This window comes from Nycticebus coucang, chromosome 7 (assembly GCF_027406575.1).
Source record: "Nycticebus coucang isolate mNycCou1 chromosome 7, mNycCou1.pri, whole genome shotgun sequence".
Taxonomy (NCBI): domain Eukaryota; kingdom Metazoa; phylum Chordata; class Mammalia; order Primates; family Lorisidae; genus Nycticebus; species Nycticebus coucang.
Window position 1 is genome coordinate 17,178,896 of NC_069786.1, and position 26,096 is coordinate 17,204,991.

At 39.3% G+C, this 26,096-nt stretch overlaps 1 protein-coding gene across 5 annotated transcripts in view; it reads right to left on the reverse strand.

The window, feature by feature from the left end:
* The window catches only part of EPB41L5 (erythrocyte membrane protein band 4.1 like 5), a 138,613-nt gene that overhangs the window by 102,542 nt on the left and 9,975 nt on the right, over positions 1 to 26,096 (reverse strand). For all 5 annotated transcript variants that reach the window (XM_053597719.1, XM_053597716.1, XM_053597718.1 and 2 more), the window contains one exon: positions 14,876 to 14,980. In XM_053597719.1, the coding sequence (XP_053453694.1) occupies positions 14,876 to 14,980 (105 nt within the window). The remainder of the gene's footprint in view (positions 1 to 14,875; positions 14,981 to 26,096) is intronic.

Below are 26,096 nucleotides of genomic sequence, written 5' to 3' on the forward strand. Positions count from 1 at the left end.
GTTAGGGCACCAGCCACATACACTGGGGCTGGCGGGTTTGAACCCAGCCCGGGCCTGCTAAACAACAATGACAACTACAACAACAACAAAAAATAGCCAGGTGTTGTGGCAGGCGCCTGTAGTCCCAGCTACATGGGAGGCTGAGGCAAAAGAATCGCTTACGCCCAAGAGTTTGGGGTTGTTGTGAACTGTGACACCACAGTACTCTACGGGGCAACTTAGTGAGACTCTGTCTCAAAAAAAAAAAAAAGAAAGAAAGAAATTACATCAAAGAAAGTTACAAAAACCTACATACCTAACAATAATAAATTAGTCAAAATAATGTATTTTAATATGACCACCATACAACTATTAAAAAAATGAAAACAAATATTTAAGAATCTGGAAAATTATATTCAACACGTTAAATTTTAAAAGGTAGGTTAAAAAACATTATAAATTGTTTTCTCAAAATGTACAAATTCGTGTACATAAATATGCATTTTCTTTCAGACTGAGATAATTTGTAAAAAAATAGTAATAGATGTTATCTCTATGTTGACTTAAGATTTTTGTCCTTTTAGTGCTTTCCTGTTTTCTGCTTACTCTGAACACATAATATATATATACAGTTACACTTTTTTGGTAATATTAAGAAGTATATGGTCAATAATCCCCCTCACCCCTACCCTCCATGTACCACCCTCATATCACAGCTACCCTGCCTACCCACAAGATGTTACTGGTTTCTCTTGGCTCCTTCCAGAGTTTCTTCAAATAAAATACTAGTCATGCCTCGTTCCAAAATACTAGCCAGGTTCCTTCCAGACTTTCTTCAAATTAACAAATTTCTTGGGAGACAAGATGGCTGACTGAAGCCAGCTTTCCACAGAGGCTCCCGTCCAGAAGAAGAGTTAAAGGACAGAAATTTAGCAAGTAACCTGGTGGATGAGAGCTACACCCGCTGAGGCAAGCTGCGACCCCAAGGATACAAACAAAAGGTACAAAATCCATCTCCAAGCAGACGGGAGTCCCCTCCACCATGAGAATGGCTTGGAGTGCCCCACAGACAAATGAGCAGAGTTCAAAGGTCCTCCCACTATACTCGACGGGAGAGACCCTCTAAAAACTGGACCTAATTCCCCTACTAGGTAGGGTGCCACGGCGTTCTCTTGCCAGGCATAAAACTCTATAAAACTGTATATATTCTCTACCTACAATTCTGAGCTCCCAGCCCTCCCCTCCACTCTCACTCTGAGGTCTGGAGGCCTGTCCCCCAGGAGTCCAGATTCTTGGGTGATTTCTCGAGAGGTGTGGACAGGGCCTAGACTGAAGCTGGTCGGTACTGATTCTGTGGCACGGGAGGGAGGAGAGGACGGTCGGCTGAGAGGGAACCACACCGGAGCAGCAGTGCCCGGAGGCGTAGAGCAGCAGCTGTTTTTGACAACAATAGGACTCACTCCCGGATATTCCGAAGCCACACACCCCCATCTCCCTGGGCAAACAGAGGAGGCCAGGCATCTTCTCAGGTGGCAACCACTGCGGAACAGATCTGGGATGGAAACGCAGGCCCTGCAGGCACCATGAGTAAAGGGTTTGCCTGAGGTGGTACCGGCATGGGTGGAGCGCGGGGACTAGAAAACGCACGCGCAGAGCCGGGAAATTCCCAGGGCAGGGCTGACGCAGAGGACCGCTTTACTGAGCCTAAGACGCACCTAGCCCTCAGGGGATCATCAGCCTATACACAAAGGAAAGCAGGAGGCTAGAACTGACAGCTAACCGAATACAAACCTGCAGGAGCAAAGACATGGCCTGAGGCACAGGCTCTGAGAACTCAAAACAGCTTCTCTTCTGCAGGGGAATTTAGCAGGGACAGAAACAAATTCCCGAAAAGTTGTTCTATTCTGTTCTGTCAGTAACATCAATCAGGGGAGGAGCTGGAACTGAGTGAACACCCCCCAGCCTCCATCAAGCGCCCGAGGTTGTCAGGCCTCACCTCCCCCTGCTGGATAGAGGCAGAACACAGCAGCCTGGCTGAGCAGAAGTAGATTTCCTTGCTACTTGGGAGACTGAGGCAAGAGAATCGCTTAAGCCCAGGAGTTGGAGGTTGCTGTGAGCTGTGTGAGGCCACGGCACTCTACCGAGGGCCATAAAGTGAGACTCTGTCTCTACAAAAAAAAAAAAAAGAAATAGATTTCCTTGTGATTCAGGCAGGTGCAAACCCCTGGAGTATCTGTTCACTAGAGGCAACTGGGTCACAGCCCTGCAGGGCAATCAGTGACTGGGTGTGACATAGGTGCAAAGTGGAGAAAGAGGCATCAACCTTCCCAGACTAAACTATTTGCTGGGTGGGTCCTCCTGACTTCACAGAGCACCACAGCAAGTCATATCTGAGTTGTCACCACTTCCCTACGATCCAGTTGCCAGAGACCTTTTAAACTCTCCCACCTGAGACAGGTGCTGACTAAGACAATTGATTCGGACCTTTTGAACTGAGCCAATCGCCAGGGGACTATTCAGGTGGTGCCCTGGGTGTGCGGTTGTAGAAAGGTTTGATTTTCCTTTTCCAATTGTTGCCTGTGGGGGGCAGGGTGACTTAATTGCTGTTATTTCTCCACAGCTGAGACTTCAACCCAGAGTAACTGTTTCACAAGGGTCGGACAGAGAACAGCTCAAAACAAGACAGAACCACTTAGCCCCACGACACCAAACAGGTCCCGGGTTTCTCAGGCCATAGCACTGTATGGGTCCTCGACAAAGCTCCAGGGGAAAAATCAAATGGTGTAAAATAATCGTGGGGCAGAATCAGCAGAAAAACTCCGGTAATATGAATAACCAGAATAGATCAACACCCCCAAGGAAAGATGTGGCAGATGTAACTAAAGATCCCATTCATAAATAGCTGGCCGAGATGTCAGAAATTGAATTCAGAATTTGGATTGCAAACAAGATTAATAGAATGTCAGAAAATTTGGAATCAGAAATTCGAGGAGCAATTCAAAAGTTGTCGCAAGAATTTAACGAATTTAAAGACAAAACCACCAAAGACTCTGATGCACTGAAGTGAGAATTTGCAGCCCTCAAAGATCTGAAAAATACAGTAGAATCCCTCAGTAACAGAGTGGAGCAATAAGAAGAAAGGATTTCTGACATTGAAGACAAAGCCTTTGAACATTCCCAAACTCTCAAAGAGGAAGAGAAATGGAGAGCAACAACGAATCATTCTCTCAGAGAGCTCTGGGATAATTTGAAGACGGCTAATATCTGTCTCATTGGCATCCCTAAAAGTGATGAAGTGGCCTTGCAACGCACAGAGGCCCTTCTCCATGAAATTATGAAACAGAATTTTCCAGACATGCCAAGAGATTCTGAAATTCAGATAGTAGACAGTTTCAGAACCCCAGCACGACTCAATTGAATAAGACATCCCCCAGGCATATAATAATTAACTTCACTAAAGTTAATATTAAGGAGAAAATTCTGAAAGCAGCCTGACGTAAGAAATCCATTACCTACAAAGGGAAGAATATTAGAATGACTGTAGATCTCTCTGCTGAAGCTTTTCAAACCAGAAGAGGTTGGTCATCGACTTTTAATCTCATAAAGCAAAATAACTTTCAACCCTGGATCTTATATCCAGCTAAACTGAGTTTCATTTATGATGGAGAAATTAAATACTTCAATGACATTCATATGTTGAAGAAATATGACATAACCAAAACAGCTCTTCAGGATATTCTCAGACCTATCCTCCATAATGACCAACCCAATCTTCTACCACAAAAGGAAACTGACTCAGAAACTTTTAATCAAATTCCAACTTCCACAGTGGCGAAAGGATTAAAATGTCCACTGGACTTTCGAAAAACTTGATACCCAAAATTTTACCAGACTTATCAATATTCTCCATTAACGTGAACGGCTTAAACTGTCCTCTAAAGAGACACAGGTTACCTGATTGGATACAAAAACTCAGGCCAAATATTTGCTACATACAAGAGTCACGTCTTACCTTAAAAGATAAATATAGACTCAGGGTGAAAGGATGGTCGTCCATATTTCAGACAAATGGTAATCAGAAGAAAGCAGATGTTGCAATTCTATTTGCAGACACAATAGGCTTTAAACCAACAAAAGTAAAGAAGGCTAAGAATGGTCACTTCATATTTTTTAAGTGTAATACTCAATATGATGAGATTTCAATTATTAGTATTTATGCACCCAACCAGAATGCACCTCAATTTATAAGAGAAACTCTAACAGACATGAGCAACTTGATTTCCTCCAGCTCCATAATAGTTGGAGATTTCAACACTCCTTTGGCAGTGTTGGACAGATTCTCCAATAATAAGCTGAGCAAGACATTTTAGATTTAAACCTAACCATCCAACATTTGAATTTAGCAGACATCTACGGAACATTTCATCCCCAAAAAACTGAATACACATACTTCTCATCAGCCCACAGAACATACTCCAAAATCGATCACATCTTAGGCCACAAGTCTAACCTCAGTAAATTTAAAGGAATAGAAATTATTTCTTGCATCTTCTCGGACCACCATGGAATAAAAGTTGAACTCAGTAACAACAGGAATCTGCATACTCATACAAAAACATGGACGTTAAATAACCTTATGCTGAATGATAGCTGGGTCAGAGATAAGATTAAGAAGGAAACTGCCAAATTTTTGGAACAAAACAACAATAAAGACATGAATTATCAGAACCTCTGAGATACTGCAAAGGCAGTCCTAAGAGGAAAATTTATAGCACTGCAAGCCTTCCTCAAGAAAACAGAAAGAGGGCGGCGCCTGTGGCTCAGTCGGTAAGGCACCGGCCCCATATACTGAGGGTGGCGGGTTCAAACCCGGCCCCGGCCTAACTGCAACCAAAAAATAGCCGGGCGTTGTGGCGGGCGCCTGTAGTCCCAGCTACTTGGGAGGCTGAGGCAAGAGAATCACTTAAGCCCAGGAGTTGGAGGTTGCTGTGAGCTGTGTGAGGCCACGGCACTCTACCGAGGGCCATAAAGTGAGACCCTGTCTCTACAAAAAAAAAAAAAGAAAACAGAAAGAGAGGAAATTAACAACTTAATGGGGCATCTCAAGCAACTGGACAAGGAAGAACACTCCAACCCCAAACCCAGTAGAAGAAATAACCAAAATTAGAGCAGAATTAAATGAAATTGAAAACAAAAGAATTATACAACAGATCAATAAATCAAAAAGTTGGTTTTTTGAAAAGGTCAATAAAATAGATAAACCTTTGGCTAACCTAACCAGGAAAAAAAGAGTAAAATCTCTAATCTCATCAATCAGAAATGACAAAGATGAAATAACAACAGACTGCTCAGAAATTCAAAAAATCCTTAATGAATATTACAAGAAACTTTATTCTCAGAAATATGAAAATCTGAAGGAAATTGACCAATACTTGGAAGCACGTCACCTTCCAAGACTTAGCCAGAATCAAGTGGAAATGTCTAACAGGCCAATATCAAGTTCTGAAATAGCATCAACCATACAAAAATCTCCCTAAAAAGAAAAGCCCGGGACCAGATGGCTTCACATCAGAATTCTACCAAACCTTTAAAGAGAAACTAGTACCTATATTACTCAACCTGTTCCAAAATGTAGAAAAAAAAGGAAGACCACCCAACACATTCTATGAAGCAAATATCACCCTGATCCCCAAACCAGGAAAAGACCCAAAAAGAAAAGAAAATTATAGACCAATATCACTAATGAATATAGATGCAAAAAGATCCTAACAAACAGAATCCAGCAACACATCAAACAAATTATACATCATGACGAAGTCAGTTTTACCCAGGGTCACAAGGCTGGTTCAATATACATAAATCTATAAGTATAATTCAGCACATAAACAAATTAAATTAACAAAGACCATATGATTCTGTCAATTGATGCAGAAAAAGCTTTTGATAATATCCAGCATCCCTTCATGATCCGAACACTTAAGAAAATTGGTATAGAAGGGACATTTCTTAAACTAAAAGAGGCCATCTACAGCAAACCCACTGCCCACATCATATTGAATGGAGTTAAATTGAAATCATTTCCACTCAGATCAGGAACCAGACAAGGCTGCCCATTGTCTCCATTGCTCTTTAACATTGTAATGGAACTTTTAGCCATTGCAATTAGGGAAGAAAAGGTGATCAAGGGTATCCATATAGGGTCAGAAGAGATCAAACTTTCACCCTTCGCAGATGATATGATTGTATTATCTGGAAAACACTACGGATTCTACTACAAAACTCTTAGAAGTGATCAAGGAATACAGCAATGTCTCAGGCTACAAAATCAACACCCATAAATCTGTAGCCTTTATATGTACCAACAATAGCCAAGCAGCAAAAACAGTCAATGACTCTATTCCTTTCACAGTAGTCCCAAAGAAGATGAAATATTTGGGAGTTTATCTAACAAAGGACGTGAAAGATCTCTATAAAGAGAACCATGAAACTTTAAGAAAAGAAATAGCTGAAGATGTTAACAAATGGAAAAACATACCATGCTCATGGCTGGGAAGAATCAACATCGTTAAAATGTCTATACTATCCAAAGCAATATATAATTTTAATGCAATTCCTATCAAAGCTCCATTGTCATATTTTAAAGATCTTGAAAAAATAATACTTCGTTTTATATGGAATCAGAAAAAACCTCGAATAGCCAAAACATTACTCAGAAATAAAAACAAAGCAGGAGGCATCACGCTACCAGACCTCAGACTATACTATAAATCGATAGTGATCAAAACAGCATGGTACTGGCACAAAAACAGAAATAGATGTCTGGAACAGAATAGAGAACCAAGAGATGAATCCAGCTACTTACCGTTATTTGATCTTTGACAAGCCAATTAAAAACATTCAGTGGGGAAAAGATTCCCTATTTAACAAATGGTGCTGGGTAAACTGGCTGGCAACCTGCAGAAGGTTTCACATTAACATTCACACCTTTCACCATTAACTAAGATAGACTCTCACTGGATTAAAGATTTAAACTTAAGACATGAAACTAAAAATACTAGAAGAGAATGCAGGGAAAACCCTTGAAGAAATTGGTCTGGGAGAGTATTTTATGAGGAGGACCCCCTCCCCCCCCGGGCAATTGAAGTAGCTTCAAATATACACTACTGGGAACTGATCAAACTAAAAAGCTGCTGCACAGCCAAGAACACAGTAAGTAAAGCAAGCAAACAGCCCTCAGAATGGGAGAAGATATTTGCAGGTTATGTCTCCGACAAAGGTTTAATAACCAGAATCCACAGAGAACTCAAACACATTAGCAAGAATAGAACAAGGGATCCCATCGCAGGCTGGGCAAGGGATTTGAAGAGAAACTTCTCTGAAGAAGACAGGCACACGGCCTACAGACATATGAAAAAATGCTCATCATCTTTAATCATCAGAGAAATGCAAATCAAAACTACTTTGAGATATCATCTCACTCCAGTAAGATTAGCCCATATCACAAAATCCCAAGACCAGAGATATTGGCGTGGATGTGGAGAAAAGGGAACACTTCTACACTGCTGGTGGGAATGCAAATTAATATATTCCTTTGGGAAAGATGTTTGGAGAACACTTAGAGATCTAAAATTAGATCTGCCATTCAATCCTATAATTCCTCTACTAGGTACATACCCAGAAGACCAAAAAGTACGTTATAATAAAGATATTTGTACCAGAATGTTTATTGCAGCCCAATTCATAATTGCTAAGTCATGGAAAAAGCCCAAGTGCCCATCCACGAATGGATTAATAAATTGTGGTATATTTACACCATGGAATATTATACAGCCTTAAAGAAAGATGGAGACTTTACATGGATACAGCTGGAACATATTCTTCTTAGTAAAGTATCTCAAGAATGGAAGAAAAAGTATCCAATGTACTCAGCCCTACTATGAAACTAATTTATGGCTTTCACATGAAATCTATAACCCAGTTATAACCTAAGAATAGGGGGAAGGGGGAGAGGGAGGGAGGAGGATGGGCAGAGGGAGGGTGATTGGTAGGATTACACCAGCGGTGCATCTTACAAGGGTACATGTGAAACTTAGTAAATGTAGAATATAAATGTCTTAACACAATAACTAAGAAAATGCCAGAAAGGGTATGTTAACCAGTGTGACGAAAATGTGTCAAACGGTCTATAAAACCAGTGTATGGTGCCCCATGATCACATTAATGTACACAGCTATGATTTAATAATAAAAAAAATTTTTTCTTTTCTTCAAATAGGGAAGAAAAGAAATTTTTTTATTGTGTGTGAACGTGTGTACACACGTGTCAACGGAGTGAAGAACATTAACAATGGAATGAAAATCAATAAAAATATAAATTTTGACAAAATACAAGATAGACCACTTACTATTTCAAGAACAATCTGAAGTCTTTCTTAGTCACGCCTTCAAATTTTTCCTGTTCCACACTATCTAGGACTAGTCTTAAAATATACCTTTCTACCCTAATTTGTATCCTACCATCCTAAGAAGCATATTAAACACAAAATCATCCTGGGAAGAAAAAGAAACAGCACTATCTTCCAAGCAGGCATTTTAATCTCTTTCCTACGTGTATGCAATAGGTTCTAATGTCTATACTCCTTTAAGACAACCCAAAACTCAGATAAAGCCACAGACGCATTTTAAAGTGAGATTTAGGAGCTGGAGGAGTTCTGGGTGAGGTCCTTCAGGGGAAGGTCTGAGTTCATGTTTGCATATTCTCAAGTCTGTTTTCTTTCATCTCCTCCACATTCCAAAACCAGGGACTGGAAAATTCAGAGCTCAGAGATAAGTACTGATAGTATTTTCCTTGAATCAGGGTCTTTAGGCACTGAGAGTTTAAATTACATTAGAGGTTCAAATTACATTACAAGATAAAGAGAGCACACAGATTTTTGGGTGTTAAGTGTGAAACAAATAAAATTTTCTTTCCTCATTATGCCTCATAAAGGAAACAAACTCCCATCTTATTCCCTACTTTTAAACTTTAGTTAATTAATAAGTATCAAAAGATGCAGAAAGCCACATTTCTTTTCACTCTATTGAGCTGGGCGGGAGAAGACAGTTATTTAATTGTACCTTAAAATGTAAGTAATATAAAATGATAACACGATAGACAAAACTAAACCAAAGAATCACCTAGGAAGCTTCCAGAACACTAACGTACACACACTCTCATCCCAAATAGCTGTGAACAGTTCCTCAAATGAATGATTCCTGCCTAACCACATACACAGCTCTAGTAAAGAAATACACCACTATTCTAGTACAAAGAGCTTAAGGTAGAGTAATATGTTAACATGTTAACCATCTTTCAAAACAATTGCCACTACAAAAAAAATATTTCTTCTGTGAGTAGAGGCTCATGCTCTGAATTCTGAAATTATTTTAAAACAAATTTTAACGTTCTGAATAATTTTAACAAAATATTAAAAACCTATGCAAAGAAAACAGAAGATCAACACACTGCATTGTTGTAGTCTAATTTAAGACTCTTTAATTTGTTTTAGATTCAATTATAAATTTTTCCTGAGTGATTTTATTTTTTTTGGCATGAGTCAGTTATAAGATATTCTAAATAAAGACTATATCAGCCATTAAAATATATCTTCTACTGTGTCTTTCCTGTATATCATTACTGTACTTTTCTTTCTTTCTTTTTTTAAAAAAACAGGGTCTGCCATGTTGCACAGGCTGGCTCCTAACTCGTAGGCTGAAACAATCCTTCTGCCTCAGCCTCCCATATAGCTGGGACTTCAGAAACGTACCACTATGCCTTGCCTAGTTCTATTAGGTTGACACAAGTAAAACTCTTAATAAGAGTTATTACTTAATGTACATTCACTCTTCAGAACTATATAACCTATTTTGGAAATATATTTTAAAAGAGAGCACTTTTTACCAAATTCCACAGGATCTAACTAGATTTGAGGAGTCATTTTTACACTTAATTCACTTATTTTTTTTTTGTTACCATATACATATGAACTTATTTAAAAGATAGCTTTCACAATTTGACTACTTCAAAATGCTCTCTATCTCTGAAGGGTTAAAAATTCTAATTCAGTAAAAGTTCATCATGGTCTTTCATGATCTTATTTCCCTGACTGTGCTTTTCAGTTTGTTTCTTGGAGACAGAGTCTCACTCTGTTGCCCAGGCTAGAGTATAAGGGTGTGATCATAGCTCACTGCAACCTCCAACTCCTGGGCTCAAGTGATCCTTCTGCCTCAGCCTCCTGAGTGGCTAGGACTGCAGATGCATGCCACTATGACCAGCTTTTTCTGTATTTTCTCACTGTATTGCTCAGGCTGGTCTCAAACACCTGGCCTCAAGTGATCCTCCCACCTTGGTCTCTCAAAGTGCTATAAGCACAGGTATGAGACACTGTCCTCATTGTTACTGTTAAGCAGAATCCTCTATGGCATTCAGTCAATATTTTTGTGGTACTTAATGTTTGTTTTTGTTGGTATCTAGTGTCAGTCAGTAATCATAAACTCTACTACATGTAAAACCACCACAAAGCAAAAAGGTCTGTAGTGGAAACAGAGGGATTCTGAAGCATCTAAATACTAGCCAGGTGTGGTGGTTCACACCTATCATCAAGATCAGCCTGGGTAACATAGTGAGAGACCCTATCTCTATCTCTATAAAAAATTTAAAAAGTTGGGGGTGGGGCCTTGGTGTGTGCCACACCTTTTTGGGGCAAGACACGATTGTAAGAGGGACTTTACCTAAGAAATGCAATCAGTGTAACCTGGTTTCTTGTACCCTCAATGAATCCCCAACAATAAAAAAAATAAAAAATAAAAAAAGGTAGCTGGGTGTAGTGCACATGCCCATAGCATTAGCTACTCAAGAAGCTGTGGCAGGAGTATCACTTAAACCCAGGAGTTCAAGGAGGCAGTGAGCTATAATCATGTTAAAACAATGAAGTGCACAATCTAAAATGGTGAATTTTATGGTATGTAATTAGATCTCAATTTTTTTAAGTGGCTTTCTTTATTTTATTTCAGGTTAATGTGAGGGTTAAGTGGCCTTCTTTAGAGAAAAAATGGTATGTCATCCTAACTAAACCAACTTTTTGTTTTCCTCAAGCATGCCTTCTCTCTCCTCTTTAATACTCAAAACTGTATGTCTTCAGCACGATCTTCAGAGAACTTTATGTATCACTATATATTTGTAGGGGTCTGAACAAGGTCAGTACCTGCACAGGGAAAGGCTAGAGACCAATTCCATAAGGATGAGTGATTAATCAAATGAATGTATTTATGACAATTTATGGAAAAAGCAAAAAAAAAAAAAAGTATATATATATATATATGAAGCCCTGTAGTACTAGACAGGAATTAGAATTATTTATGAGTATGAGGTCATGGTGTTTTCTCTATATATGTGGATGTGTGTGTTTTGTTTATACGTGTGTCTATAGAGGGACAAATATACAGATACTTCCTAAAAGTGGCCATAAGACTCATTAGAGAATTGGCTCCTCCAGGACTGGAGCAGGGACATAAAAGATGAACATGGGATGCCTTGGGCCAGAAAATATGGTAGTGCTCAGAGAACAATGGGCCCATGTTAAACGGACCTAGAAGTCACCTTGAAGTAGCTCTCATTTGTCAACTTTGGGAAAACTTAAGCACCAAATAAATGACAGTAACAGATTGACACCTGAATAAAACAAGAATCTATTAGTTCACAAATAAACAGAAAGCTTGGTGAAGAACAGTCTCAAACTAACTGCCTACAAAGTAACTAATTACAAAGAAAAAAAACTAATTACAAAGAAAAAAAGAATAACTTAGTAGTGAGGCATGGCAGCTGGAGCCTTTCCTTAGTCAAGGAATCAAAGTTAGTATCACAAGTAATGGACAAAATGAAATTCCATTGACACCCAATAGGACAGAATGAGAACACAGAATCACTTTTGTATTTTCCAGCCAAAGGTGCCAACATTAACCTACTTCATGAGGAAATATCACACAAACCCAAATTGAGGAACAGTATATAAAATTACAGACTAAATGGCTTGTACCTTCAAAAATTTCAAAGTCATGGGCTGGGTGTGGTGGCTCACACCTGTAATCCTAGCACACTGGGAAGCTGAAGTGGGATTGCTTTAGCTCAGGAGTTTGAAACCACCCTGAGCAAGAATGAGACCCCATTTCTACTAAAAATAGAAAAATTAGCCAGGCGCTATTGGCTGGCGCCTATAGTCCCCAAAAGATTACTTGAGCCCAAGAGTTTGAAGTTCTTGTGAGCTATGATACCACAGCACTCTACCCAGGGAAGAGTGAGACTCTGTTTAAAAAAAAAAAAATTTCAAAGTCATGAGAAGGAAAAAGTGAAAAGCCAAAGTATTTCCTGGTAGAAGGTTAACTAAAAAGACATGAAAACTAAATGTAAAGCATGATTCTGAACTAAATCCTTCAGCTAGAGAGGACATCTACAGACAATTGTATAACTTCAAAAGTCTGAGGATAAGATAGTAGAGATGTCATAATTTACATTTTCCGGTTCTGATGCTTGTATTGAGCTATATGAGCATACCTGTTTATAGGAAACACCCATTAAAGAATTCAGGGATACAAATAAAGGGAAGATTTTTAAAAAAAGAATTCAGGGGTGATGGGACTTTTTATCTGTAACTCTCTGAAATGATCCAAGAAAAATGGTTATTTATAACATTCTTGCAACTCTTCTGCAAATGTGAGATTTTTTTTCCTCCAACTATGAAATTAAATGTGCATGTGAACATAAAAATGATTAGTGTAATTAAAGGTAAATAATTTGGGCTAGACACAGGGGCTCCCGTCTATGACCTAGCACTCTGAGATGCCCAGGTGAAGGGATCCCTTAAGCTCAAAAGTTCGATACCAGCCTGAGCAAAAGCAAGACCCCGTTTCTGCTAAAAATGGAAAATTGAAAAATTAGCTGGATTGTTGCTTCTATAGTTCCAGATACTCAAGAGGATGAGGGAGGAGGATCACTTGAATCAAAGAGTTTGAGGGTGCTGTGAGCTAAACTAACACCAGGGCACTCTTGCCTGGGCAACAGAGTGAGACTGTCTCCAAAAAAAATTAAATACTCTTTGCTAAAATGCTCGTGCTTAATTTTTTAGTGGTGATGGGAGACCTCAGGAAAAAATTGACAGCTAAAATTATTAATAACTATAAACTTAACCAAGATGCTCTATAAAGCCAACTGTAGAGTTCATACATGCACACATACACACACAGAGAGACTTCCAGGAAACAAGGCTTAATGTCTTGACATCTTTACCATCTGTGATCTCTCCCTCTGTCTGCTAGTGTCCAGGCTTTAATATTACTTTTATCCCCAAAGTATTTGTACTAACTTTCCCCGATTCCAATCTTCTGCCCATTCCAAAGAATCCTACACAGTATTTCCACAGGGTATCTTAAAGAACACCACACAAAGGAAAAATTAACAAGTTCATATTATATTTTATATTTTTATATGTATTTATATATCAAAATGTAGAGAAATATTTTGTAAATGAAGGTGCATTTAGCTACAATTTCCCATTTTGTATGATAACCTTTGGGACACCCTGTACATAAAACTTACCAAAGCAGGCTCGGCACCTATGGCTCAGTGGCTAGGGCGCCAGCCACATACACTAGAGCTGGCGGGTTCGAACCCAGCCCGGCCCTGCCAAACAACAATGACAACTACAGCAACAAAATAGCTGGGCACTGTGGTGGGCACCTATGGTCCCAGCTACTTGGGAGGCTGAGGAAGAGAATCGCTTAAGCCCAAGAGTTGGAGGTTGCTGTGAGCTGTGATACCAGAGCACTCTACCAAGGGCGACATAGTGAGACTCTGTCTCACAAAAAAAAAAAAAAAAAAAAAAAACTTACTAAAGCAAAATATAACCTCCCTGGCTTGAAAAATGCCCAATCACAATGATTACAGAATATTTCCAATTTGTTATTTAATACTTTCAGCCCTTAATTTGGATCATATGGCCACTAATCCATCTCCCAATCTTATCAACCACTGCTTCCTTTCCAATACCCTCCAGTGAAATCCTAATACAGGAGGCCTCAATTTTCTTCTATATTATGTATGCTGATCTCTCATCTGAAATGCATGTCAGAGAAGTACTACCTACAGACACAAAACCTCAGATCTGAAAGGAACCTTAGAGATATCCTACTCATCTTAACTTGTAAATTAAAATTATTCATCACTTATCCAAGGGCCCATGAAACTCTCAGGCTAGCATTCTTTCCATTACATAGTGGTTCTAAAACTCCAGTGTGTCCAGGAACCCAGCCAGCTGTTATTTAAAACATAGCTTCTCCGTTCGGCGCCCGTAGCACAGTGGTTACAGTGCCAGCCACATACACTGAGACTGGGTTCGAACCCAGCCCAGGCCAGCTAAACAACAATGAGATGACAACTGCAACAAAAAATAGTTGGGCGTTGGGGCAGGTGCCTGTAGCCCCTGCTACGTGGGAGACTGAGACAAGAGAATCGCTGGAGCCCAAGAGCTGGAGGTTGCTGTGAGCTGTGACACTACAGCACTCTACCAAGGGTGACAGTGTAAAACTGTCTCAAAAAAAGAAAAAATAAAAATTAAAAAACAAACAAACAAAAAAAAACACAGCTTCCCAAGCCCCATTCTCAAAGATTTTCCTCCAGTAATTCAGGTTAAGACCAAGATACACATTTTTTAACACATCAGGGGATTCTAAAGCAAGGTGTCAAAGCTTCAAATCACAGGAAATAAAGAACACATTAAGAAGATGAACTCTTCTAGCATTTAGCACATCCTCTGAAATTTCCCATTTTTCCCCACATGTTGGAACTTCCCAAAATAGTTACTCACTGCTACTTGTGCTGAATCCATAAATCTCAGACCAAAGTAGTCACTTTCGATAAGGTCCAAGTGGTACATAATCTGATCAAACAACTCTTGTCCTTTGGCTTTTTTCTGAAATGACAAGAAAATAAATTAATCAATAAATGGCTTATGCAATCAACAAACCTAAAGAGGAGGTGGTTTTAGTTTTTATATAAAATCTCTTAAAGAATAACCATGTAGCAGATAATGGGTAAGACATTGTGATTTTCCAATAAACCATTTAAGACCCAAAGAGAATTTGTGTCTATATGTACTTTCCTGCAGTGTTACTTTCTATCAACCAACAAATATTACCTATTTTTAAGCAGAAATATTTATACCTATTGTTGTGTGTGGAGAAATTCATGTTTTGTCTTCTCAATTTTTAGAGTGCCTTTTTTATTTTAATTTTTTTTTTTTTTTGGAGACAGAGCCTCAAGCTGTCGCCCTCGGTAGAGTGCCGTGACATCACAGCTCACAGCAACCCCCAACTCCTGGGCTCAAGTGATTCTCCTGCCTCTGCCTCCCAAGTAGCTGGGACTACAGGCGCCCGTCACAACACCCGGCTATTTCTTGGTTGCAGCCGGCATTGTTTGGTGGGCCCAGGCTGGATTCGAACACACCAGCTCAGGTGTATGTGGCTGGCGCCTTAGCCACTTGAGCCACAGGTGCCGAGCTTAGAGTGCCTACTTTAAAAGAGCCATAATGTAATTGGGAAGAGAAAAGATAAGAAAACTTAAAGCACTTAAGTACAAATAATGTGAAACTAACTACACTTATAAACATATTTTGGGAGACGAGATAGTCCCAGAGACTTATCAATGAAGGCCTGAGAGAGAAAAGTCAAACTGGAAGAGAACATAAGGAAAAAAAAAAGAAGAGAACATAAGGCAGGAAATAAAACAAAAACAAAAGGTGGAAGGAAGTATAACACCATGAGAAAACTATTAGAATGACGCAGTAGACAGCAAATGAGTTTTGAGTAACAGCAAGGAAACATGGAAAAGGCAGTTCTCAAAGTGCCTAAGACCCTTTCAAAAGATCATGAAGTCCTAGGATTCTCCTCACATACCTCCATCAAAATAACATGCTGCAATATAGGGAATATAAAAGCAGGTAAGAGAAACCAAGTACCTTCCATTAAAGAGATTTTACAGAAGTGCATAAACAATGCCATTCTTAAAAACATGTTATTTATCTTAACATACGTATGTTATTGCTATATAAAATAACAAATAAATATTTAAATTTTTTTAAGTTACTAATATGGTAACAATCAATAGACATAACCCACAAAAGAAAAAGTATTACTGAGGTCCTTAATTTTCTTTTTTTTTTTTTTTTTTTTGAGACAGTCTCACTATGTCATCCTCAGTAGAGTGCTACGGCATCACAGCTCACAGCAACCTCAAACTCTTGGGCTCAAGAGTCAAGAGGCCAAGCAGCTGGGACTACAGACACACGCCACAATGCCCGGCTATTTGTTGGCTGTGGTTGTTATTGTTGTTTGGCAGGCTCAGGCTGAGTTTAAACCCGCCAGCTCTAGTACATGTGGCTGTCACTCCAGCCGCTGAGCTACAGGCGCTGAGCCTGAGGTCCTTAATTTTCATAAGTGCCTCTCCCACTTGTAGAATTATAAATTGTGATTTATGGTATTTCCCATAAAAAAACACATAGATGTATATCAATATTTGCCTTTTAACTGACAAACTGTTTCAACTTGACCTCTGCTATTTCTATCTTCTTTTTAAATTCTTTCTTCTAGATAAATAAAATTGTTATCCATATATTCTTTTATCAAGACAAGAACTTTACCATGCCCTCAAGTCCTTTGATTTCCCTTCTGTCCAATCCCTGCCATGCTTTATAGCAGTGATTTTAACCTGTGTGCCATGAAAAATTTTTAAAGATCATTAATTATTTCCGGAAGAAGTTCAAAGCACAGTAAGTTTTTTTTTCCTGTTTTTTTTTTTTTAATCAACATAGGTTCAAGTGTGCCATGAGATAAAAATGGTTGAATATGCTGTGTCATAGACATACTTCCTCTATTTTGTTTATTCTTAGCTCTTTTTTTTGGAAACAGAGTCTCGCTATGTCACCATGGGTAGAATGCCATGCTGTCACAGCTCACAGCAACCTCGAACTCTTGAACTTAAGCAATTCTTTTGCCTCAACCTCCCAAGTAGCTGGGACTACAAGCACCTGCCACAACACCTGACTATTTTTCTGTTCCAGTTGTCATTGTTGTTTAGCAGGCCCAGGCTGGGCTTGAACCCAGCAGCTTCGGTGCACGTGGCTGGCGCTGTAACCACTGTGCTACAGGTGCTGAGCCAAGTCTTAGCTGATTTTTAAGACAGCAATCTTAAATCTTAAAATTTTAGATCTTAAAATCTTGGGTATTTGATCACTCTTTAATTTTACACATCTTTTATGTATACATGTAATATATGTCAATTGTCTCGTACCATCTGCTAGATTTGTTTCCCCAGCTCATGAAGTTCTTTCTCCAATAATGTTTCCCATGTGGTTGCCTGTGGAGAACCTGCTGATGCCTAAGGACCGAGGTAAGAACAAGATAGGATTTTTTTTTTGAAGTTAGGAGGTCTATTTTTTTTTTTTTTATTTTGCAGTTAGTAGGGCCTTTTCTTCGTAGTTAAGGGGGGCCTTTTCTTTCTGAAGTTAGGAGGTGTTTTGTTTTTGCAGATAGGGAGCACTTTTTTTTTGGAAGTTAGAAGAGCCCTTTTTTAAGTTAGGAGAGCCTTTTTTTAAGTTGGTTAGTTGGTTGGAGGTGGTTTCTAGGGGGGGTTGCATCACAGTGATAATGCAAATAGCACTCAGTGCTAATGCAAATTGTCAGCGCTCAGAGGTAATGCAAATAGTTAGTGCTCAGTGGTAATGATAATTGTAAGTGCTCAGTATTAATGCATATTATCAGCAGTCAGTGTTATCGCAAATGGTCAGTGGTCACTGTTAATACAAATGGTCAGTGCTCAGTGTTATCACATGGGGGCCCCAAACTGTTAATCTGCCAAGGGCCTGATGGGAACTTAATCCAGCTCTTGCAGACAGCCAAGGAGTAGGAAACCCAATTTCATTGACAGTAAGTGCATTTATATTATGATTGCTATTCAGTTGTATATGATGTTGTATGTTGTGTGCTGTGTAAGCCCTGGTTCACACTGTTGCGATCTCTGAGCAGTGCGAGTTCAGCCATATTCTTGTATCGCTGAACTCGCATTAGATTCAGAAGAAAAAAGGCATACGTGCCTTCTTTTTTCCTGCAGTGGAATCTGATCGCATGGGTCTTCTCACCCATGCGATCAGATTCCTGTGTGAGTTCACAGATCACAGTGCAGTTCACACAGGGTAGTGTGAACTGGAAAGGTGGTGGAGGAACTGGCTCTCTAATTGTGCCTGTTCCCACACCGCACCAGTGTGAGCCTGAGGTAAAAGTGGAGTTCCACCATATGGGCACTGGCGAGGCTGCATTGATGGACACTGATCGACTGCATTGATGGGCAGTGCAGTCTATATGTCTCTGTGTGGGCAAAGTTATTGCTGGTATATTGTTTTTGGAGCGCTGTATCTAAATATTGGTATTTTACTAATAGCAATTTGGAATCCCTAGGAAACAATGATATCAAGAAGAGAAAAACTGACTCGGAGTGTAGGATATTCAAAGAACAGTGGACTTATGATTACTTTTTCGTGCAGTACAAGGAAAGAGCTGTGTGTTTGATATGCCAGAATATAGTGTCTGTGTTCAAAGAATACAATTTGCGTCGACACTATCAAATTCAACAGAAAGATAAATGTGATTGGTCAGAGAAGTGAGAAAAGATAAAATATTAAAACTGAAATATACATTGACAACTCAGCAAAATACTTTTGTGAAGCAGAAACAGCTAAATACTTCACCACTGCAAGCAAGTTTTCAAGTTGCCAAGCTAATAGCATGCATTGGCAGACCACTCGTGGACAGAGAATTTGTTAAAGAATGCTTTCTTTTTGTTGCCAAAGAGATGCGTCCAGAGAAGGCCAATTTATTTAGTACAGTGAGTCTTTCAGGACCCTCAATTACATGAACGATTGAAGAAATGGGAGACAACTTGCATCAGCATTTGCAGAACTCCGCAAAAAAACTTTCCTATTTTTCCTTGGCACTCGACAAAAGTAATGATGTTCGTGATTCTGCACAACTTCTAATTTTTATTCGTGGGACGAATGACTATTTCGAAGTCACAGAAGAGCTTGCTGCACGGCAAAGCATCAAAGGAACAACTACAGGAGAGGATAGCTATGAAATGGTGTGGAGCTGGACTGGGCTACTAGCCTGTGTGACAATTAATGGTGCTCCTAGCATGGTGGGGTCTAAGAAAGGAGTAATTGCTCGCATTAACCAAGAGATAGACAAACATAACCATTCTCATCCAAAAGCCATACACTGCCTCATCCACCAACAAGCGCTGTGTAGTAAATCACTGAAGGGGGACTCTGTTATGAAAACTGTGATATCTTGTGTTAACTTCATTAGAGTTAATGCACTAAACCACAGACAATTTCAGGAATTTCTGTCTGAGCTAAATGTTGCCTGTGAAGATGTTCCGGCCTCCTCATCAAACAAGTGAAGGAGGAAAATTTCTGCCATCTCCCCACAACTCAAAATCTGTTAGCAGAAAAACCATTGGTTGCATTCCCAAATAAAATGTGTGGATTCACTGGAAAAGTTGCAATTTAGATTTAAAGAGTTTCATCTCCATAAACAGGACATAGAGCTTTTCCATAACCCATTTTCTATTGACATTGAAAATGTGGGTACGATTTACCAAATGGAACTGGCTGAACTGCAGAATTGTGACTCTCTGAAAGACACATTCAAGTCAAGCAGCCTTCCTAATTTCTATGCATCTCTCCCCCCTAAGACATATCCTAATCTCAGGAACCACGCACTCAAAATGGCAACCATCTTTGGCAGCACTTATGTCTGTGAACAGACTTTTTCCAGAATGAAACATCTGAAATCTCCAACCAGATCTAGACTAACTGATGCACACTTGCATCACTTGTTACGACTAGCAGTGACAAATATGGAACCGGACATTGACCCTCTCATTAGCCAAAAGCAGGCCCATAGTTCTCATTGAAATACTGGTAAGTTTGTTGATTTAACTTTACTTGTTCTTCATTTTAAATATTGTATTTGTTCCCGTTTTGTTTTTTACTTCAAAGTAAGATATGTGCAGTGTGCACAGAAATTTGTTCATAGTTATTTTTTTTTAAACTATAGTCCAGCCCTCCAATGGTCTGAGAGACAGTGAACTGGCCCCCTGTTTAAAAAGTTTGAGGACCCCTGCCTTAAACCCTTGGGCTCAAACGTCCTCTTGTCTCAGCCTCCTGAGTAGCTGCGAACTCCAGGCACCAGCCACAACACCAAGCTAGTTTTTCTATTTTTAGTAGAGATGGAGGGTGGGGTGGGGTTTCTTTCTTCCTCAAGCAATTCCATCCGCCTTACTTGGCCTCCCAGAGTGCTGGGATTACTGGCATATTTGACTCTAGTTTTTCAAGAATCAACAAGTCAGTGTTGCCTTCCATCAATCCCACTGCAAATCTTCTGCAAAGATTAAGAGCATCAAAATACTATCTTTTCATCAGCTTTCCATCTTTCATAGCAGAATAAGGTATTCTTCCTAGAACATTACTCCTCACATCTCTATCTATGCATGTTTCCTATTCACATAAACAAAACTCAGATCTTCCCTACCCAACCATTCTTCAGCTGCTGTGCTATTTCCTTCCATCCTTTTAGTGCCAAATCTCACAGTAATACCATTTTCCCTTCACGTACTTCCTTAAACAACTAATCAGTAAGCACCCACTATGTATAAGGGACCATAAAAGGTCTAAAATATGACCGCCCTCGTTATTTTAACCTCTTAAAATCTGGTTTCCAAACACACCATCCTGCTGAAACACTTCTCTACTTCCATTCTTTTGCCTTTTTTTTTTCTTTTTGAGACAAGAGTCTTGCTCTGTCACCTAGGCTAGATAGTGTCACGGTGTCAGCCTAGCTCACAGGAAGTTCAAACTCCTGGGGTCAAGCAATCCTCCTGCCTCAATTGCCCAAGAAGCTGGGACTACAGGGACCTGCCACACACAGTGGGATAGTTGTTTTTTTTTTTTTCTTTCTATTTTTAGTAGAGACATGGTTTTGCTCTTGCTCAAGAGTATTCTCAAAACTCCTGACCTCTGGTTCAGTGCCTATAGCAAAGTGGTTACGGCGCCAGCCACGTACACCGAGGCAAGAGAATTGCTTAAGCCCAAGAGTTGGAGGTTTCTGTGCGCTATGACGCCACAGCACCCTACCGAGGGTGACCTAGTGAGATTCTGTCTCAAAAACAAAACAAAACCAACAACAACAAAGAAAATTCCTGACCTCAAGAGATCCTCCTGCCTTGGCCTTCCAGAGTGCTAAGATTACAAGTGTCAGCCACCACTCCCCACCATCTTTTCTCTCTTCAAAGCAGCTAACTACCTTCTCACGATCTTTGATATAATAGGTATGGCCCGCTCATGATCACTAGAGTTAGAACTGCACTTTGCCCATCTTTAATCGTCATTCCCTCCCCCTACCATTTTCATGTATTTAGCACTCCTTCCTCTGCTATCTCACTGCCACTCTCAGTCTGCAGCTCCATCATCTTGTACCTACAGTACTGTAGCAGCTCCAGGCTTCCTTTTCTCCTTAACAAATCAAGCATATATCACCTCTAAATAAAACATATATGCCTACCACGTTTCTTACTACTAAAAAACCTTAAGTGGAAAAAGACCACAAGTATACAAAAATCCACACATTTGTTTAAAATAACTTTATTAAGATAATAATGCACATACTATTCACCTATTAAAAGTAAACAATTCAATGGATTTTAGTATATTCACATTTACATACAACCATCACTCAAGTAAATTTTAGAACATTCTCATTACCTTAAAAAGAAACCCTATATCCTATATAACCTATCACTCTCTACCACTCGGCCAGCCCTAATCTGTGTTAAACAACCCACTAGGGTACTTTATCCCCCCTATAGATTTCCCTATTCTGGACTTTCACATGAATAGCGTCATAATATGTGGTCTTTTGTGACCATAAAGTAAGTTATCTATGTTGTAGCAGATATCAGTATATCATTTCCTTTATGGCTAAATATCATTCCATTATAAGAACTCTTCTGTTGATGGACATGTAGGTTGTTTCTGTCTTTCAGCTATTATAAATAATGCTGTTATAAACATCTTTGTATGAGTTTTTGTGTAAACATGTTTTTAATTCTTTTGGGTATTTACCAAGAAGTGGTATTGTTGGGTTACAAAGTAAAAGCATTTAATCACTTAAGTAACTGCCAGATTGTTTTCCAAAACAGCTATACTGTTTTACATTGCTGTCAGAAGTGTTAAAGGGTTCTGACTTCTCCACACCCTCACCAATACTTGCTATTATCTGACTTTGCAATTTTAGCCTTCTTCATTGCTATGAAGTAGTATTTCGTTGTGGTTTTGATTTGCATTTCTAGGATGATTAATGTCAAGCTTATTTTCACATGCCATTTGTACATCTTATCTGGAGAAATGTCTATTAAAGTTCTTTCCCTATTTTTAAATTGGGCCATCTTATTATTGGGTTCTAACAATTCTTTATATATTCTAGATACAAGTCTTTCATTGGATATAATTTGCAGACATTTCTATTCTGTAGGAAAGTCTTAACCTTCTTGACGGTGTCCTTTGAAGGGCAAAAGGTTTTTAATTTTGATAAGTGCAGTTCATCTATGTTCTCTTTTGTTGCTCAAGTTTTTTGTGTAATATCTAAGAAAGGGATACTAAATTCAAGGTTAAGGATTTAATCCTAAATATGTGAGATGATGAATACTTCAATTACTGATTCGATCATTATACACCGTATACATGTATCAAAATATCACACATACCCTCAAAATATGTACACTGTATCAATAAAAAATGCAAAAAAAAAAGATTTACTCCTAAATTTTTTCTTTTAAGCATTTATAGTTTTAGCTCTTAAGTTTAGGTCTTTGATCTATTCTGAGGTAATTTTTACACACCAGATTTGACAATTAAGTTCATGAACTCATCCTAGAAAAAGTGCTTTATAACTATCTCCTTGCTATAATATCACTATGGTCACTTATGAGGTAATTTCATTGGGAAGCTATGCCCGATGCCAGCACCTAGTCCACCCTTCAAAGCAATTTTGGGACTCCTTTTGCGACTATCAGACAGGCTGACTTAAGGGGTATGACAATTAAGTTTGCAAACTTGCTACTATGTACTTGCAACGGCAGCACCGTCTAAGCAACTCAGTAAGGTTTCATAAGCTCAGTATATCAGTGTCTCGCAGCTACGTTCGTGTCACCATATAGAGGTGTCCTGCTGAGTGGTGTTTATTATCGTTTCATGTTTTTGTGTGCCATATGACAACAGCTCTGATGGTCATTCCAGAGTTTCAAAATTACTTTGAAGGGTAGACTAGCTGCTGACATCAGGTAATAGCTTCCCAAGGGGAGTACCTCAAAGATGACAAACAGTGATATTCAGCAATGAGGTATGCACTTTTTCTGGGATGAATTCTCTTTTGCATGCAGTTATTTCAGTTCTCCTAGCAGCATTTGCTGAAAAAACTATTCTTTCCCCCATTGAACAGTCTTGGTATGTTGTCAAAAATGGACTGAATATAGATGTATGGGTTTATTTTGGGGTTCTTTATTCTGTTCCTCAACTTCCTGGGCTGAAGTGATCCTCCTTCCTCAACCGCCAAAGGAGATGGGACCATAGGCATGTCTATCCTAGTGCCAGTAGCACACCATGTTCATTATTGCTGCTTTGTAAAGTCTAAAAATGGGGCAGTGTGACTTAGACTTTCAATACTGTTTTGACTATTCAGGGTCCCCTCTAATTCCCTATGAATTTTACAATTAGCTTGTCAATTTCTACAAATAGGTCAGCTGGAACTCTGAAGGGGACTGCAGTGACTCTAGATCTGTTTGGGGGCCACTGCCATCTTAACAACTTTAAGTCTTCAAATTCATGACACGGATGGTTTTCATTTAGTTAAACTGTAGCTGAGTGTGGTGGCTCATGCCTTTAATCCTAGCACTCTGGGAGGCCCAGACAGGAGGATTGCTTGAGCTCAGGAGTTCAAGACCAGTCTGTGCAAGAGCAAGATCCCGTCTCTACCAAAAACAGAAAAAATTAGTCAGGCATCATGGCACCCGCCTTTGGTCCCAACTACTCAGCAGGCTTAGGCAGGAAGTTCACTTGAGCCCAGGAATTTGAGGTTGCAGTGAGCTATGATGACACCACAAAATTCTACCTTGGGCAACAGAGCAAGATTCTGTTTCATAAATAAATAAAAGTATAACTACATGTAGTCTATAAAATTTAAAGCTCTTAGCATCTATAGCAGTAAAGTAGGTACCTAAAAATTAGTACTTATTGGTTAATTAATCAAATATTTCCCAATTATTTTTTCTTGAAACAGAGTCTCACTACATTGCCCTGGGTAGAGTGTCACAGCAACCTGAAACTCCTGGGCTCAAGTGATCCTCTTGTCTCAGCCTCCTGAGTAGCTGGGACTACAGGCGCCCACTACAACACCCAGCTAGTTTTTAAGAGACATGGTCTCATTCTTGCTCAGGATGATCCCAAGCTCCTGACCTTTAGTAATCCACCTGTCTTGGCCTCCCAGAGTGCTAGGATTACAGGCCTGCATTGCACCAGGTTTCCATTTCCCAATTTAAAACTTAGAAGAGACAACTTCACATGACCAGCTCTTTCAGGGGTAAGGAACCTTTAGCTTTGGGGCCACGTGTGGCCTTCCAGATTCCTGAGTGTGGCCTTCTGACTAACTCTAAATTTTACAGAACAAAAAAGCCCTTCGTTAAAAGGAGTGTAGCAGAGAAAAATGAAGCTTTTCTTCCCTTCTTTGGTGCTTAAAAAAGAATAAGCTTGTAATCAAAAGGAGAATTTACTAAAGCATTTTCAAAGAGAAAACTTAGAAGTTTCTAAGGAGAGAAATGATGCCTTTGTCATTTACTGAAAGGCTTTCACACTGTATTTAGTTATTTAAATAAAAGTAATAGGAAGTTAAATCCCTCCCCCAATTTGGAGAGGAAAGGGAAGCAGAAAGAAGAAAATAACCATTACTATCAATCTGAAGTCCACAGGTTTAAATTACTCTATTTAATCACAGATAATCCCTAACATATTGGCTGGGCAATCATCTCAGTCCACATTAATTAAGATGGCTAGCTATAATCACTAGTGACCCTAATCCTAATCCTAATGGGAAATGAGAATGCAGTTCAATCAATTTCCAAAATCAATTTTCTTTTTTTTTTGAGACAGAGGGTCTTGCTCTGTCACTTAGGCTAGAGTACAAGGGTATCCTCATACTCACCGCAACCTCAAATTCCTGGGCTCAAGCAATCCTCTTGCCTCAGGCTCCCGAGTAGCTGGAACTACAGGTGTACCATGCCTGGCTAAGTTTTCTATTTTTAGTAGAGATAGGCTCTCACTCTTGCGCAGGCTGGTCTCCAACTCCTGACCTCAAACAAGCCTCCTGGCTCGGCCTCCCTAAGTACTAAGATTATAGGAGTGAGCCACTGCTTGGCCTCCAAGATCTATTTTAAATCTTCCAGAATCATACTAGACTGATTGAGAAACTAAATCAAAACAAAGGAAACCTTTGTTTTAATTATAAATTATAACACTTTGATTATAAATTATAACACTTCTCTAGCCTATTTTTTCCTTTAGTAAGACAATTTACTTGGCCAAGCAATGCCCATTTTACATCCATGCAAGTACCTACAGTAAGGTTTATAATAACTCTAAGATTTCACCCACAGAGCTGAAAAGGCCAATTATTCTTGTTCAAACGAAGAGTCCAATCTAAAACTCTGTTTCAGTGCAACTGTCCCCAGGAGAGATTAGCTTGTATTCACGGACTTGATCAAACATCCCATACACCCTAGTGAGCATACCAAGCTTAAGAAACCATTCCAGACCAGTCACTAGCCATTTGTTCCACTACTTTAAAATGAGGGCTATTTCTCATCCACACTACACTGCCTTTTTAAAAAGCTTCTTTACAAATTCTACTCTCCTAGTATCAGCATATCCA